This window comes from Cydia strobilella, chromosome 18 (genome assembly GCF_947568885.1).
Source record: "Cydia strobilella chromosome 18, ilCydStro3.1, whole genome shotgun sequence".
Classification (NCBI taxonomy): Eukaryota; Metazoa; Arthropoda; class Insecta; order Lepidoptera; family Tortricidae; genus Cydia; species Cydia strobilella.
In genome coordinates, this window is record NC_086058.1 from 7,769,519 (window position 1) to 7,787,023 (window position 17,505).

The 17,505-nt window shown below is 37.5% G+C and overlaps 2 protein-coding genes across 3 annotated transcripts; one reads left to right on the forward strand and one right to left on the reverse strand.

Annotated features, from left to right (window-relative positions):
- Positions 1-275: 275 nt before the first annotated feature.
- LOC134749281 (2-amino-3-ketobutyrate coenzyme A ligase, mitochondrial) lies at positions 276-5,751 on the reverse strand. Its single transcript, XM_063684176.1, has 9 exons — positions 5,615-5,751; positions 4,031-4,194; positions 3,411-3,476; positions 3,187-3,288; positions 2,546-2,753; positions 2,136-2,316; positions 1,472-1,664; positions 989-1,166; positions 276-471 (listed from the first exon to the last, which is right to left on the reverse strand). Exons 1-9 carry the CDS (start codon positions 5,643-5,645, stop codon positions 311-313), a joined length of 1,284 nt encoding a protein of 427 aa, XP_063540246.1. The 5' UTR covers positions 5,646-5,751; the 3' UTR covers positions 276-310.
- Positions 5,752-8,250: 2,499 nt separating this feature from the next.
- LOC134749529 (protein twisted gastrulation-like) lies at positions 8,251-17,385 on the forward strand. Of its 2 annotated transcripts, XM_063684496.1 has the most exons (6): positions 8,251-8,672; positions 9,434-9,643; positions 11,603-11,738; positions 12,291-12,359; positions 14,726-14,844; positions 16,526-17,385. In XM_063684496.1, exons 1-5 carry the CDS (start codon positions 8,465-8,467, stop codon positions 14,832-14,834), a joined length of 732 nt encoding a protein of 243 aa, XP_063540566.1. In that variant the 5' UTR covers positions 8,251-8,464; the 3' UTR covers positions 14,835-14,844; positions 16,526-17,385. The 2 variants fall into 2 exon arrangements, with proteins under 2 accessions (XP_063540566.1, XP_063540565.1); XM_063684495.1 differs by lacking the exon at positions 16,526-17,385 and having other exon boundaries at positions 8,252-8,672; positions 14,726-15,934.
- Positions 17,386-17,505: the final 120 nt, after the last annotated feature.

Genomic DNA, 17,505 nt, shown 5'->3' on the forward strand with positions numbered 1-17,505 from the left:
TAATTTTAACCATTTTTCTCTTATTAATTTTTCACATAGCTTATAGGTACGATAACAGCTGTCATCTCAATATATATTTTGTTTTTTAAGTCTTTTATGCTTATTAATTGTATGGAGATGACAGCTGTCACCGTACCCAAGCTATTTGAAGAATACTATAGTCTCAAGGACTTGATCTTCAGTTGGCGCCGTAAACTGCATGCAGGTTTATGTTCTATAGATATATCGTCTTACGTAATAATTAATGTCACGCTTAAAATCATCTTACAGCGTCAACTCGAAGCCAAGGCCTTATTAGCTGGAATACAGCCTATCCCTTAACAAGGCCGATGCTCTTGCCGACGTCGGCGAACGCTTGCACCGCACGGGCGACGTCTTCCGGCGTGTGCGCCGCGCTCAGCTGCACGCGTACTCGCGCGCCGCCCTTCGGCACCACGGGGTAGCTGAATGCCACCACGTAGATTCCTCGCTCTGGAAAAATGTATAAAAACAACGACACTATTTAGACTGACTACAATATTTAGCCCTTAACACTACAGTCCCTAGCGGGTAAGAAGAAGTAAATTTTGATAGTTATGAATTGACCCATAAATATGACAGTAAGACTAACAGTTAAACGGTAGGTCTTAGCTTTATTAAATCAATATTTAGACTTGGTATATAGTAGGTAACAAATGCAGAAAAATCCATGACAGAGCTCCGCAGCCTTATACCCAGACCCTCGCGGTAGCTGCGTGGATTTTGATAGTCACTTGCGAGGCTTCTGTCAGTAGGACTAACAACTATTAAGTAGAAAGGTACTTACGTAGCATGCCCGAGGCGAGTTCAACAGCCAGCGGAGCATCGTCGACCATGACGGGCATATGGGATGGTCGTCACCGGCCACGGTCAGACCGGCTGCCTTCAGACCCTCGCGGAAGGTGTGGGTCTCATGCATCGCAGTGGAACATACATAGGCTTATAATGAAAGGTAGTTAGGTGTACTAACGTAACATGCCCGAGGCGAGTTCAACTGCCAGTGGTGCTTCACCGACCATGACGGGGCAGATGGGGTGGTCGTCACCGGCCACAGCCAGTCCAGCTGCCTTCAGACCCTCACGGAAGCTGCGAGTGTTTAGCTGGAGTCGCTCACGAAGCTCGCTGCTTCCCTCCACTAGATCTAACGACTGTTAAGTAGAAAATATAGCGTTAGCAAATTCGCAAGCGCGTGAATTATTATTGTTGATACATATATGAAACAACGCGTCAACAGTACTACCACTCTCGATTACTTTTCCAATCTGCAACAGTTTAATTATTGTAAAGATAGAGACATATGTCTTTTTGTTATGCTATCAGATACTGGTAGATACTTTTGACGCATAGGCTGATACATTTGATGCTGACTGTACCACAGTAAAAGTATGGACATGATGATTGAACATTCGAATTACATTTGAGGTAATGTAAAATCGACTCATTTACGATTTACCTTTAGTGAAGCGGCGACCACAGGCGGTGGCGGTGCGTTAGAGAACAGGTACGGCCTGGAAACGTTGCGCAGCAGTGTGATGAGCTCCTTAGGCCCCGTGGTGTAGCCGCCGGCCGCGCCGCTCACAGCCTTGCCGAGCGTTGAGCATATAATATCCGCTGCGCCCATTATTTTGCAATATTCTTCTGTGCCTCTAGTGTGTAAAGAAGTAAACTGAGATAAAATCAGATAAAAACAGAAAGGATTAGGTCATAGCTGGTAATTTCCCTAAACCACAGAATAAATAATAGTACTAAGTACAAAAGGTTCACTCTCTAACAAAACTCTGTCTATTACGACAGATATGACCTATATTTAACTATCCCATGTGACATTAAAAACATGAACACCATTTCGAGTTTTAACTCGCGATTAAAATGTTTGTTGGTTCAGAAGGCCTATTGTTCCGAAAATGAGTTTATTAATGAGAACAATGAGACCTGACGTGTTTTACTTAGGTACTTATATAAATATTTTTATTTAATTCTATACTATCCTCTCATTAAGAGAATTGTATATATAAATGACAATGTATGACTATTACTGAATAAATGATATATGATATGATATCAAGGGACTTCAAAGGCCGTTCGTAGGTATACATGGTAATAAGAGTGAGTTTTACCTTCCAGTTGCTCCGAAAAACCCAGTAGCATGGCTGTCGTCAACCGCCAGCAATGCCCGGTATTTATCTGCCAGGATTCGCAGTCCAGGCAAAGGAGCCACATTGCCATCCATAGAAAACACGCCATCGGTTACTATGAGCTTTATGCGCGCTTCGCTGTGCGCCAGTAAGTGCTCCAACTCTGAAAGTTTAATTTACGTTTAGTTAAGATAGTGGGACTTAGGCATATTATAATTACGCGATTAGAAGATCTAGGACATTGTAGCCTCGTCTATGGACTACCTACTGGACCCGTCGTAGCGCCCTCTGCCTGAAGTATGGATAAGGACTTGAACAAGCCTATCGCTATCTTACCTACTCTCGAACGTGAAACTGAACCAGAATATTCATCGATTAAAAGGTAAGCTCACCACTGAGATCTCTGTGCGGGTACCGGTACTTCTGTGCCTTGCAGAGCCGTATTCCATCGATGATAGATGCGTGGTTGAGCGCATCTGAGAACACAGCGTCCTCTGGCGTAAGCATTGATTCGAAGAGGCCGGCGTTCGCATCGAAACACGACCCGTACAGGATGGCTTCCTCGCGCCCGTGGAACTGCGCCAGACGATGCTCTAATTCCTGTTACAGATCATGATTAACAGCTTATTAAACGTTCTACTGGGAACAGAAATAAACACGAGCTTATTTATTTGCCGTCGGATTTTAAAAGGCATTCTTCTGTGAACAAATTTTTCTAAGACTGCATGCCTTTTATAAAGTGTCCGACGGCAGTTAGGTATAATACGCAGTTTATGATGAGAATGTGAATGAAATTACATAGATTGTTCTGACTGTGACTAGAAATTAGCCTGATAGCACAAAAGACAAGTTCAGGGTTAATAGTGTGCATGCAATGCATGCCTTGCATGTTCATAAATTGGTTCCATCAACGACAAAGAGACCGAAGCCACGTGACGTGTGATTTATTCACGATGTAGTCCCGTTCTAGGTAGGTAATAAGTTATATGTAGAACCCGCAAAATTTTCGAAACAATTGAGTGATGATTCTTACCTTATGTAAAGTTTGTGTGCCACAAATAAATCTAACGGAACTAAGCCCAGCGCCATATTTCCGCAGGCCCTCTCTCGCTGCCTCTACCACTTCAGGGTGATTCTGTAAAAAAAAAACAACATCAACACGCTACACGGAAAGCACAATTTCTAACTCTAATGTAACGAAATAAGTGATAATGTAACGAGCATGATAGTGATTATTTGATTAGAGTTAGTTCTTACCGATAATCCTAGATAATTGTTTGCGCAGAAATTCAGGAACTCCCCTTCCGCTCCCTGCACCCTCACCTATAAAATTTAATAGCAGAATTTACTAATCTGGAAATAATATGTAGGCAGATAAAGTTAGGTAGCAGTAGCACCTATACATTGAGGGAAAATGCAAAGCGTTTTTATTTAAACTTGTTGCAAACATTACAAGTTACTATTTACTACTCGTCGTGTTTTTAATGTTAGCCGCCTCAGCCTGATTAACACTGTATTTATCATTGTACAAAAACGGCTTGTCACATACACATGTAACTTCACATGCCTAGTGTTTCAAATTGTTGCTTTACTTTAATATTAATTTCTAATAACGAAAACTCTCTATTCAAAAAACGTCCGCTCCCTTGGGTGTCGCTATTATATATAGGTAGAGTTTACACTGTACTGTATTTCATTTATTGACGACTACTTAATTAACCTAATTGTATTACTTATGAGGGAATCAACCCAAAACGTGGTTCACTGTTTCAGGTCTACTAATTAATCTACCTACTTGTAATTTACGGTCACAAAACATGCTTTAACACACAGAAAACCGTTGCATTACCGAATCTGACACGAAAGTTACACCTTACTTTTGTGTCCTGTGGTGAGGTGAGAATTCTCTCATGCTTCCATGTCTTAGCCTTCTTGATTTCCTGCAGCCGGTCGTCGAGGATCTCTCTCAGTCTTGTCACTCCCGCCCGTTCCTTGCCCTTCAGCTCGTGGAGCTGGCGTGTTGCTTGCTTGCCAGCATATACTAAAAGTGTAAATAGTTTCATGAACATTAAAATTCTAACTCTAAATAACGGTGGAACTCTAGAAACTTAGATATATTTTACTAAATATTTGTAAGGGCTTCGTTGATTCATTGGACAGTAGTCTAGTAGACAGGCAATCTGCCCTTGATGCGGCCTGTGCGACTCTACTTCGAGGGTAACAGACTGAAATGTTTTTGTCCAAAACTCCAACCGTAAATAGTTACCTCGCACTGTTATCAAGTTGCCCTTTTGTATTTTCTACTTCTCCAGAAAACTATGCAAAAATTGGATTTTTCTGTTTCAACGGCCTTAGTGCTTTGCATTGCAATAGCATGAAGCTAAATGCCTTTGCATGCATTGTTTTCTTACACTGTTTTAGGCACTTAGTGTAAAAAAAAAACGGAAAAAATAAGACTTAATTACCTACATTTGTTTTACCTAATAATGTTGTGTTCCTGCCGGTGAGTAAGGTTGCCAGAGCTCGAGGGAGAGGAGTGTTAGGGTCGGAAACGCGCATGTAACTCCTCTGGAGTTGCAGGCGTACATAGGCTATGGAGACTGCTTAACATCAGGTGGGCCGTATGCTTGTTTGCCATCGACGTAGTATTAAAAAAAAACATTTGCTAGGGAGATCTTAAAGCACTGTGAATTAACTTTTAATCTGCATTCCTTTATCGCAAACGTAAAGGTAAAAACTGTGAATACGATACGAATAATATTGAATTACAATTCGATTTGGATTAGATTAAGATACGCAGAATGGTGTCCCTTAGCTCTTTAAACTTAATGGCAACGCCCATATAAAGTTGCACTAAATTGTGTCAATAGGTACATATTTCGCTTAGTCTTTCCTTTATACTGTGTAAAAGATGTACTTAATGATCAACTAAGACAACACACTGCATGGGTATTATCTGTCTATTTAACATACAGCACACCTCTAGATATTATTCCAACTAAGTAGAGCGGAAGACCAAAATACGCACCAAGGTCATAATTGGCTGAATTTACTTGTACTAAGTATTAACATACATGATGTCTGCATCTTCATATTAACGGGCAAAAATCTTAAAACTTACCTAAATAAGATCACATAGTTATTTATATTTATAGGTCCTTAATAATAAGTAGGTACTTATTGGTATATTCAAGATGATTTTTTTACATTTAAGGCAGAAAAATATTTAAGAAACACCATAGTGTACAGTATTTACCTACTTGAAACGTATGTTATCGTGGTATATTCAGTCAAAACGACCTTCATGATATCATCCTTAAAAACTCTACCAACGAACAACACAAGATTGGCTGCTTCTCGTAACAGTACATTAAACACTGGAACCGTCTCCAATACCACAACCAAAGTTTACAACTTGTAAATTATGTATTTTAAAATAAAAATAAATGTAGTAAAATTACCAGTGCGCAGGAGTTGTGAGCAGAGCGCCATCGCGTCGATTGGAGGCGCGGCGCCGGCGCGGCCCGGCCGGCCTTCGACTCGTTAGTAGACTGGTCACGCAGGTTTCTGTTTACGTTTAATTTGTTTTCGTTGCTACGCGGTTCTTACGAATATCAACTCAATCAAGCCTCTTCTCGCCATCAATGAACTACCTATATTGAAAGACTTAAAACCAGAGCAAACTATGCAATTAAACTAATTACCCCAACAATAGCTATTTGTGCAACAAGAGAGGAAAGTTAGTTTTTCTTGCGAGTGTTTATTTTGAGTCCCGAGAAAGCGATAGATTCTAAGTTAGAATCTTGAGCGTAGCGAGGGACTCAAAAACACGAGATGTAAAATAGCTTTGCTCTCGTGTTGCACATATAATTTTTCACCTCAGTAGTGATATTAAAGTCATATTAAAGATTAAAATGTATTTCGAATTACAGATAATAATACAGAGGAAAAAAAATGTATGAAGTGGCAGTTCATGGCCTTCACTAAATTAAAAAGCTACTTTGTTTCACTCCCTGGAGTGACGAAAGTAGGCTTGTTCGAGCTGCTGAGCTGAAAAATAGGTAACTGACCTAAGCTATGGGGTAAGAGTAGAGCCTTGCTCAGAAAAAATATACTTACCTTAGTCACAGATTATATAATAGTTGCCTTAGTATAGTAGGCGCTTACGTTGTTAAGTGTAACATATATATGTTTTAGAACATCGGTAATAATGTCGTAACGCTACCGAACTAATGCATTTCCCTAAGAACGGCACATTTGTTAAGTACCTACATATTAACTAAGGTTTTACTGCTAGTAAACTAGGACTTTTGCTGTCCTTGGTTCTTGCTTCATCACTACCTATAAGTAAGACGTGACGTGAGTGAGAAAATTCTTGGCACTCATTTTGCAATTACTGTATCTATTATTCTTATAGTTAGTAATTGAATATACCTAAGGTAAACAGAAAAGTGACTACTGTAATAGGTACAGTGAATAGAGTACAATGTTGTTCTGAAATTATAAATAAATTCAAAACTAAAGATAATTTATTGGTTATCTTACAATTAGTACATGGTCTACTGAAATATTCGAAAACACACACACAAGGCTCAAACTCATACATACAGACAAGTTCAAATAACACAGTAAGTATTAAAGCCCTGTAACTCACGGCAACCTCTTAGTTAAGTCCGGTTCCTTGATCCGGTAATTCAAATTAGGACATCCCAGGAGCCTAGGGCGACATTACAAAAGAGTAGTTCAGCGACCCGAGTTTCCAGAAATGGGTCACTGACAGGTTATTCCTTGATCTGTGTGCCGCGGACCTGAGAATTCTAAGTGTAAAGTTCGGCGGGGCGTGCAGCATGGCGTCGGGCTCACAAGTAATAGTAGTAGTAGCTGAATAGTAGTAATCACTTTATTGTCTTTTTTGTACACAACACTGGTTTACATAAATAAATTACACTAATGAAAGTACAAAGGCGAACTTATCCCTATAAGGAATCTCTTCCAGCTAACCTTCGAATGAGTGGAAAACTAGTCAGGTGCTGAAGACTTTCACCCGGCGCCATAACCTGCGACAACAATAATATATGTATACCGTATACCTATATCTAAGTAAGTATAACGTATACAAATAAAACTAAAAACTAGTGCCTATGTAACTAACATTTTTATGGACATACTATGTCTGAAATAAACAATTTTTATTTTATTTTTTTATGCCAATTCTTGGGATTAGTAAAGTTGTCAAGCGGACCCCAGGCTCCCATGAGCCATGGAAAATAGACGGGATATTAACGCAAGGAAGATGATGATCGTATACAAATAAATTAAAAATTCACGTGATATTCCGTCTGTAAGTAAAAACACCCATATGTAAAAATTACACCACAATAAAATTGCTGTGAAGTAGTTTCCCGAGATTATTTTTGTATCAATTTTCTTCTTCTTCTTTTAAAATTATGGCTTCAGCCCAGTGGGACTATTTCGCCAGTATCAAGGTATTAAGAGGTATAAAAACGACAAAAATTGTACGGTTGTACAAGACAGTGTACGGTGATTTGTTAGCTCTTGTAAATCGATAGCTAGACTTTACAAGAAGCACGTGGACTACCGGCCGTTGACTCCAAGATGGTGGTTAAACGCGCTTCAAAATTAATTCTCCATTTACTGCACACTACCACATTAGTTTACTGTATAATAAGCTATCGATATTACACTTTAAACAATATTAATGAGCAAAAAACAAAGTAATTAATCACGATGCTAACTATCAAGATGGCGCTCGAACCGGAAGTCCTCTGTATCAATTTTAAATATTCGCGGGACATGCGCGGTTGAAAGCAGGCTCGAGGCCATCTCGAGGCACATGACACAAATTGTCAAAATAATTTTTTTTCGACGTTTCGTTCAGTCACTGGAATAGTTTTTGATATTTTTCAGCTGGCAATAATCAATTGAATTCATTTACTTCATTCGTTTCGTTCATTCAATTTTGTCAAGGCCACGACGAATCCATTGTGCCTCTCACTCGATCAATGTGAAAACTGAATGTACCAAAAAGAGACAAAGCAAACAAACAACAAGAAAACAACGTCCTAAAAAAATATTTAATTTATTTTCATCCTTTGCTCTGCGTAGACGCATGTTGGGAACTGTGAACTGTCATTCGCTTCGAATGCGTATAGTTCGAGGAATTTGATATATTTACTTGTGTTTGTGTGTGTATTAACTAGTGTTCAAAACTAGTAATATGTTCATATGTTACAAGTGTTAACGTACGTTTGTTGACTTTGCCATTGATTCGACTTAGTGGAACTCACACCATGTCTCTGAAGGTGTGCGGAGTGTTGGTTGGAGTCCTTCTGCTGGCCCTGCCTATAGTTTTCGCGTGCAACGAGGCTATTTGCGCCAGCGTCGTGTCTAAATGCATGTTGACCCAGTCATGCAAGTGTGACCTGAAGGACTGCTCATGTTGTAAAGAGTGCTTTAGCTGCTTAAGTACCTTGTACAGCGAGTGCTGCAGCTGTGTTGGTAAGCATTCTGTTCTTCTACTAACAGACAAAACATGTATTATCGGGGTCATGTTATTAGGGGCATGTTTGATTCACCCAATACCTATAAAAAACTTAATACCCCTTCTACTTTCCTGTTCATATTGGGACACGTACATTACTGGCACCAAACATGTTACATGTTGATTTTTTCCTAAACTAGTATTTCCTTTGTAGTGTGAAAATGTAAAGCAGAACAGTATATTTCACATTTTTTTTTACTGCTAGTAATTTATTTCCCCAGGTTTTATCAATGCAATCTGTTAAAAAACACATAAAATAATTTTATTTGTTAAGTATGTGATTTTTATAACAAAAAAATTGCAGATGATAATCCGGACACCTTGCCTGGGTTATCAAGCTCCTACTGAATCAGTTGTTAAACATAGAACCTGTATGATTACTATGGATCCTTTTTATACCTCAAGATCATGGTAAAATTATGGATAAAATTGGGCTAATAACTCACCCAGTTAACCTTGTCCCCCATCTAGCATATATGCCCCTCACATCTAGACCTAGCATCTTGAGGTTCCCCATGCATTTGCTCATAAGTACATTTTATACATATGTATAATTTTTTATTTTCATGTTTTTGTTGAATGATCATACTTCGCTTTTTTATAGCCTACGTAAGCATTTTTAAACACCTCATCTCTTGATTTCTATCTTATTTCTATCAATTCCAAATTTATTCTTAGAAAAAAAATTATTCCTACATCAAAGTTGTTTATTCAACAGATATGTGCCCTAAACCAAATGACACAGCAACTGCACTGTCGAAGACATCCTATGTGGAAGAGCTGGCAGCCGACAGTGTCCCTGTCTTGTTCAGTAGTCTGACCAGTGATCCAGACCCAGAGGAGCGGTGGCTGTCAATCACATACCCGGTGGACCTTGACATATCTGCGTACAGGCCTGCTAAAGACAATCAGCTGGTGTATCATTTGCGTAAGTTTTAATAAGCTAAGCACAGATACTTAGCACTATACAAATTTTTACAGTGTATGAGTATCAAAACTTTTAATTGATGTACTTGGTGGGAATAATGGAAATATAGTTCATTTTTACCGTAAATACTTAATATAATGTTAAGTACATAAATGTAAATTATGTTAAGTACATATATAAGCTCCAAAATAAATGTAACAAGTACAAATCATAAAGGCATGTTAAGAATCAACGTTAAAAACTGGACCATAGTTGTAATATATGACTATAGTTACCTGAATTTACGGTACTGATAAAATGTATTCCATCTATAAGTATGCATTTGATTCCCTTAACTTAAATCTGATATCATTAGCCCATTAACCCTTAAATGCATGATTTTTTGTATAACTTTTTAATAAATTGAAATAGATGTGTCATGTTGTATAGATTGAGGGAAAAATAAAGAAAAAAACCATAGTATTTAAAAAAACCATCAAATATACGATGCATATATACATCATTATGCATTTAAGGGTTAAGCATCCATCCTCCTGCAACGAAAGTTGCCAAACGTGTCTAGTATCTTACGTTTGTCTATATTTCTTTAACCATATTTCTACTGCATTACCTACTTGTATTGCAAGTATCCAACTTCATTTAACAATATCATGATATTGAAATATTCCTAAGGTAGGTACTTATATCGCCACCATGTAACATTGATTCCTTAAGTATCAAATGTTTCATGTGCATGCTGGAAACAATTCAAATTCCAAATTTTAGTTTCCGCGAAAGTAATAAGTACCTACAATACCTATGCTGCTATTCATAATAAACACTATCAAATTCTTAGAACTAACAGTTTCTGCCTCACTGATTAGATAAGTGCAAACTTCCTCAGCTACTTAACTGTTGCATTACATTAAGCATAGAACAATACGGTTAATCTTCAAACGGTCCTCAAAGCCACACAAGTCGGCAATAAAAAGGGTCCCCCGCCGCGTGATCCCCTAAATGAGTCATTATTTTGGAATGCCTACCTGCTCGTAGAGTTCTCAGGCATTATAAATCGCCTTTTACTTATTTGGCGTGATGTATTGGTAATTAATACTACCGCGCAAGTCATTTACGCTATCTGCATTTGAAAACTCACTCAATTTATTCCTTGTTAAACTGAAATAAATGTCATATACTAAGAAAAAATGACCAAGGCCTCCAGTGCCCCAGGCTGGCTGGCTTATTACTTGTTTTCATACACATTAAGTTACATAATTGAATGAGTTCTTAAACGCAGATACGTCGGATAAGCCTAGCACGCCAGTATAAACATCACAGTGGTGAAACAAATTAAACAGCACCTGCATCTTATTATGCTAATTGAATCATATCTAACGTTGCCATTTGTCATAACTGTCATGAGACTGAGATTTTGTTAGAAGCTAAACAAGTAGGAATATTAATTTCGCGTAAGAATGTAATTTATAGAAGTGAATAGATATTTAGATACTACCTACTAGCTATTTCAGGGTTTATGTGATCGATCATTGTTTTAATTGCTTCTTAATAATAAGCTTATTGACTATTGATGTTGCTCTGAGCTTCTTTCTTTTGTGTGTATAACCCCTTTAACGATTTATTTTACCACGTAGTTACACGTAGGAAAAGGTGGGGTCCCTTTGTTTGACATAATTATTGAAAGTCATAATGTAATGATTGTCATATTTTCATTAGTCATAATTCTGAAACCGTTAACTTTTTAGGATTTTCCTCGGGTTACCCTATAGCTAGGTTAGGTTAGGTTAAGTTTGTTTTATGGCAATCCTGAAAAGTTACGCGTTTCTGAGAAAAACCAAATTATGACTAATGATAATATGACAATCATTACATCATGACTTTCAATAATTATGTCAAACAATAGAGACCCAGGAAAGGTACGTAAATTTACATGAAACTCACGTCAAATTTCTGCATTTACAGAGAGCATAGAGCAGGAAGCGGAACCGACCAGCCGCGACGTGGTCACATTCAACTGCACCATCGCGTACATGGCGCAGTGCATGTCGAGCGACAAGTGCCGGACGCTGTGCCGGTCCATGGGCGCCAGCAGCTTGCGGTAAGATTATGCCACAGTCTTACTATTTGTATAACAAATAGCAGTTCGTTCATCTTTTTTCGTAGTGTGTTTTCGATGGATGGATGGATGGGGAAGCAGACCAAGGACTACTACTGCGCAAACAAGGACAGACATACTCAAAGTATTGTTTGACGCACATCATGAGATGCGAAGCTTTAACCTTCCTGTAATATACACAAAACTCATTCGCGATGCAATTATTGCAAACCTTTGCACAATTTACAAATCTTATTAATAATATTTTATTTTTCACGCAAAATAGGCGAATAATATGACGTGGAGTTGCGGAAACCATGCCCGCGAATACCTAAATATAACCTATAGGTAGATGTTTTTCATCTAAGTAGATAAGAACATTTCCTGTAATGATTATATTATGTATTTGAAAAAAATTCAAATTAAGTTGGTAACTTTTTACCAAGGCAAGGTGGTTTTAGGTAATACAAGTTTCTTTGAAATAGGATGTTTTTTTTTTTTTAACTATGAGATATTTTAAATGGCTTATTAATTATTCTCCGTTATCGTTTTCAGGTGGTTCCACGACGGCTGCTGCGAGTGTGTGGGAGATAAATGCCTGTCATACGGCCTCAACGAGAGCAGGTAAAGTTTGAAATCCCATGAACTCCAGAGTATGCGCGTTGTATAAACAAACGATGTGAAAATAGCCCGCCGCTGAAAGATAAACAACACTGCAGAAACTTGAAGGAATATATAGGACTACAATAAAAATCCGCTAAGTGCGTACCTTCACTCACATACTTCACAAAAGAATATAGCTATTAATGAGACCATTTTTTGGGCATATCTCAAAAGTGCCACCAATTTTATAACAGTTATCATTAACAGTATTTGTTTTATGGATCGATTTACTATTTTTCGGTTATTCTCAAATTATGTTGTAGGCGTAAAGGCGTTGTAGCTATTGGGCCTAGAACAATACAGCAGTTATTTGCAGGTCTCATAACCCACAAGTGTTACTCAATACAAACGGTTACTACAGGCACATCTATTAGCCAAGCAGAGCGAAGGATACCCTCCCTCCTAACAACGGTGATTCATGCAAACACAACACACAAACATACACAAACACACACACACGTACAAACAGGCACTCACATAACCGCGAGCATTCCTAATGTCTAGTTATTGTTTTTATTACAATGTCATGTTGTTTCTTTATGTTATAAGTTTCTATTTTGTAATTTAACTTGTTATTATTATCTTCAATTGTTCCTATTTTAATGACCATAGCGTCAATTGTACTTAATTACGAGCACAGATGTTATCATTGTAATTGATATAGTTAATAATTATGCTACCCTCCGGCCGTCCTAGTCTGGGACCGGTCTGAAAACCAGCGCCGGGCATCTCGGCCCGGCACACGCTGAGACTGGAAACCCTTTGCCCAATTGATTGTACTTACTTATAAATTAATAATTGTTTTTTCTTATTCTTGTTTTATGTAATTTTATTTTATTATCTTTTGTACTTGATAATGTGGCAATAAACAATTCTTATTCTTATATCCGAATTAACTGTAAAATAAATTTGAACCATAGGAATAACATGGTAAAATTGCTTTTTAAACGGCTTTTATTCGACTAGCCGGTCCTACCGAGAACGAGCCGCAGTGCACAAAATTACGGTCTAAATCGAAACGAAAAGTTCACCTGACTTACTTCTTTGCCACGACATTGCGCGACTGGCTTCGGCTCAACAATAGGCTGGAGCGAGACACAGCGATCGGACATTTCGTTCCCACCTATGGTTTTCGCCTTAGCTGAAGCCAGTCGCGCAATGTCGTGGCCAGGACGTTATGCTCTACCTACACCACCATATAATAAAGTTGTAAACAACTTTGCTCGCTTTTTATTCATCCCTTTTATAATACATATATAGAATTATAGACGTATAAATGCATTAAAGAACAAAAAATGTATTTGTCTAGTGCCGACCACCTGTGAAGGCGCGGCGCGAACATTATCATAATGACCGCGGACATGTATCAGATAACACGCAGGTGGCGATTCATACAGTATTCTTGTATCAATATCGATATGTCATAAATGTGATCTCATGGTTTATTAATGTCACATGGTTTTTTTTTGTAATAATAACTTATTGATACAGGGTGGCATCGCAGTTGTAGATAACTAGAAGTTACCTTTTCTTGATCTGCAATTTGTAAAGAAATTATTCGAAATTCAAATTATTTAACTAATAACAATTCACGATCAAACTTGCTTTTTACAATATTTTCTTTTGATTTTAAGTATTGATCAGGTACACATACCACAACTAAGCAGCTCCTTTCGGCAAATACGATTTTAATCTTTTCAAAGAGTTTAAAACAGTCGCAAGTACCTGATTAGGTTATTTTGTGAACCAAGGAGTTTCATTTTAGGCCCTACTGGTAACTACTTAAAGGTCTTTGCTTGTTATTCTATAGTAAAACAAAGATAGGCAACAAAGAGGATATAATAGGATAGAGCGGTACTTCGTATTAAATTTAGTAGTCACAGTAAATTCACTGCCTCCTATCGACACATGATTAGAACTAAAAATGAAGATGTATAAAAATACCATATATGTATTTCTATATGGATAAATGTTTTTTTTGCATTAATTATTTTTATATGATTTTGACCCATGGTCTTTCACTGATATGCGTTAAAATTGTTAAATAACAAACGAAACCGTCAACGCAATTTATTTGAAAGTAGGCCAAAGGTAGTGGCGCCATCTGATCGAGAATCAATTTTTTTTGATTTTCGAGGCACGTTTTTTCCTTAGACTATCCATATATTACAGAGTTATATATCTTTGATAGGCAAGCAAAAATAAAACGTACACCCAACTGCAAAAGTACATGACCATGGCATTATGCGTCCATGCAGTTTTGCAGCTTGCTGTACCTGATCAAAACCACTCATCGCCTCCATTAACAAAACGAATATTGTTTTCAGATGCCCAGGCTGCCCCGCCGGCAAGGAGGAGGAGGACGAGCTCGCCTTCGACGAGCTGGACTACGGAGAAGAAGTTATGTCCGTCGCCGACGCCAAGCACAACTCCTAGCCTGTAGGAAGTAAGATCTGATCGTGCCCCTTTAAGGCTTATTTTAGTTACATTCAGTAAAATTTGGTCAGCAGACGCTTACATGTTGTCTCTATGCGAAATTACTGTATCATCAAGGTTTATTTTTCCATTATTTATTCTTCACATTCATCTGATCACAGAACGTACCGTCTTTCTCTTATATAATATAATTATTATAATATAATTCCTTTTTCGACTATTGTAATGTGAATGTGGTTCACATTTTGTGTAGTCTTGCCGTAATTGAATCGAGGATAAAATTGGTTCACGACGAGTAGGCTACTCGTCGTACCAACCAACGGAGTAGCTACTCGGAGTAGCTGCTCTCAACTCTCAATCAGTAGCAAAATTGATACGTATAGTAACTTACTAACCATTTTTTTGGTATTTAGTTTTGCCTTCTGATTTGGTCAGGTAAATATATTGCTGTTGTTCATTTTATTAAAATACCTTAAAGTATCATTTCAGTTCATATCAGGTTGTTGCGACGAAACTTTTATTTACCCCTTTGAATGCCACGCCTATCGTGTGCGGTGAAAGATGATATTGAGATCTAGCCGCACGCGTCAGTTGACATCTTCGTCACAGGGTTAAATTGTAAAGTGATGCTTTTTTACTTCATTTTTTGAACACATATTTGAGATATACTCAAAATATTGCGATATAATCGAAAATCATCTTATGAATCTCGTTAAATATGTACTCGTACATTTCGATTCGATATCAAACATTAAACAAGAAGAAGACATGTAACCTTATATTGGAAACTGTGTGTTAACTATACATGCCTTATTTTGAAATAGTTATAAAAGATCTGATTCTAAACCTTGTAAATTCAGATACGGTAGTTAGGTTAGGGAACAGTATTTATTTATGTATAATCTTATTACTACTTATTTAGAAATATTTTCAGTCCTTAAATACGTTGCGTTAATTATTTTTGTAATGAAGATCGTAGGTACAAATATGAACAATTCTTAGTTATAATAAGTAAGTTTATGAGCTTTAAAATTATTAAATACGTGCCTCTTTCGTCTTATGTGCCTCTTACTTGCAAATAATGATAAGATACATAGGTATGTATTTGTTACTTTAATTTTGCTTTACAGCTACGTAAAGTACTTATTGTTTTTTAAGTAACTGTAGTACTGAAGAAATGTTTTTGATAAAGAACTATAATTGGCATCAAGAGGTGAGTTTGCAACTCCAATCTCGAATCACGAAGAAATATGTGGTTGAGTGCTTCTCGAGCTCTTTTAAGATGCAACCGGGAAAAGGCCTTGGCCTTATCTTATCTTGATAAGGAGGACGAATCTCGCAGTTTATAACTTTTACACGATAGTGTGACCGGTGTGAGTGAGGGTCTTAATTTCGACGGTTCGAAGCAGAACTGGTTTTCATTTTACTAATGTAATCACACTAAAGATTGATTACAATAATAACCCGCGTCCGGTCTACCACATTAAAAGCATTGGAGAAATCTAATCAGTACCAACAGCGTAACTTTGGAAGATTCCATGCCGAGTCTTCCTGATGAAATATATGATGTATTTGTGTTGAAATTTCCGTCCTTTCGTATTATGATGTTTCGTAGTGTCTTGAAATTACTAATTGTTTAAAATTACTAGTGTAGCTAAATCATGAACAATTTATTTTTACATATTTGGTAGATACACCAGAAGTACTGCCACGTGCCTAGCAAGTCTCCAAGTGCCAAATGAGTTGCTTGTACAAACAATGCCATGTGTATTAGAATAATATGACTACTTAATTCTTACCTTATTTACTTCCTGATATGTCGGCGGCCGATCGTAAGATCAGGCAGATCGTGAAATTCCTAGGCATATCTTGATACTTGAAATTCTTTGTCTCATTCCCTGAGTCGATGGAGCCCGCGCTTCTATTTCTGGACAGTTTGCCCTTCGCGCATCTGAAGCAACCTAACGAACGACGAACCTATCCTATTGGTTTATTATTCAAGACTAAAGAAAATAGTAGTCGGTTGTGTTGGGGGCGTGGGGCACGCCGGTCGAAGGCGCGCCGGCAAAGCTGGTAGTTTGTATGGCAGATGCAGGACTTTATTGCTAAGTCAGTAAGGGTCGTAAAAGATGATTTAACTTTATGCTCTAGAAGACTTTATGTCGTCTACGCACGACTTAAGTCGAACTTTACTAGCATGAGAAGTGTAAACATTATTTCTACATTTTCTATATCCGTTCCATAATATGTAATAGATTTTGAGGCCCAGAATATTCGGAATCCCGAATCACTTTCTTGGAATGAAATAATAGTCAGCATTGAGTAGTCTGAAGAATAGTTCTACTTAATATTTATTATAATATGAACGATGTATTTTTGTAATATCCGCCATAAATGCCCTAGTGCAGAGCCTTAACAATATTATGTAAGATTACTTTATTTAGTTTAAGTTATAATAAGTTGCCTTTTACATATTTTTGATATTTTACTTTTTTTGAGATCTACATATGTGCCTTGGTAAGAAATAAATAAATTGTATACGTTTTATGTAAACTTTGTTTTAATTAAATACATTGAAATACAGTACTGATCACCACTGTCAAAATAATACAAGTAGGTTTAAATTTATGAGCAACGTCAAGATAACTATAAGATAAACTAGGTGTTGCCT

Excerpts from the sequence above, each read along its gene's own strand:
- LOC134749281 (XM_063684176.1), bottom strand. The coding sequence starts at position 5,645 with ATGGCGCTCTGCTCACAACTCCTGCGCACTG. Across the intron at positions 3,477-4,030 it reads CCTCACCACAGGACACAAAA|GTGAGGGTGCAGGGAGCGGA; the intron begins GTAAGGTGTAAC and ends TAAATTTTATAG. Across the intron at positions 472-988 it reads ACTCGCCTCGGGCATGTTAC|AGCGAGGAATCTACGTGGTG; the intron begins GTTAGTACACCT and ends ACATTTTTCCAG.
- LOC134749529 (XM_063684496.1), top strand. The coding sequence starts at position 8,465 with ATGTCTCTGAAGGTGTGCGGAGTGTTGGTTGGAGTCCTTCTGCTGGCC. Across the intron at positions 8,673-9,433 it reads CGAGTGCTGCAGCTGTGTTG|ATATGTGCCCTAAACCAAAT; the intron begins GTAAGCATTCTG and ends TTTATTCAACAG. Across the intron at positions 11,739-12,290 it reads ATGGGCGCCAGCAGCTTGCG|GTGGTTCCACGACGGCTGCT; the intron begins GTAAGATTATGC and ends TATCGTTTTCAG.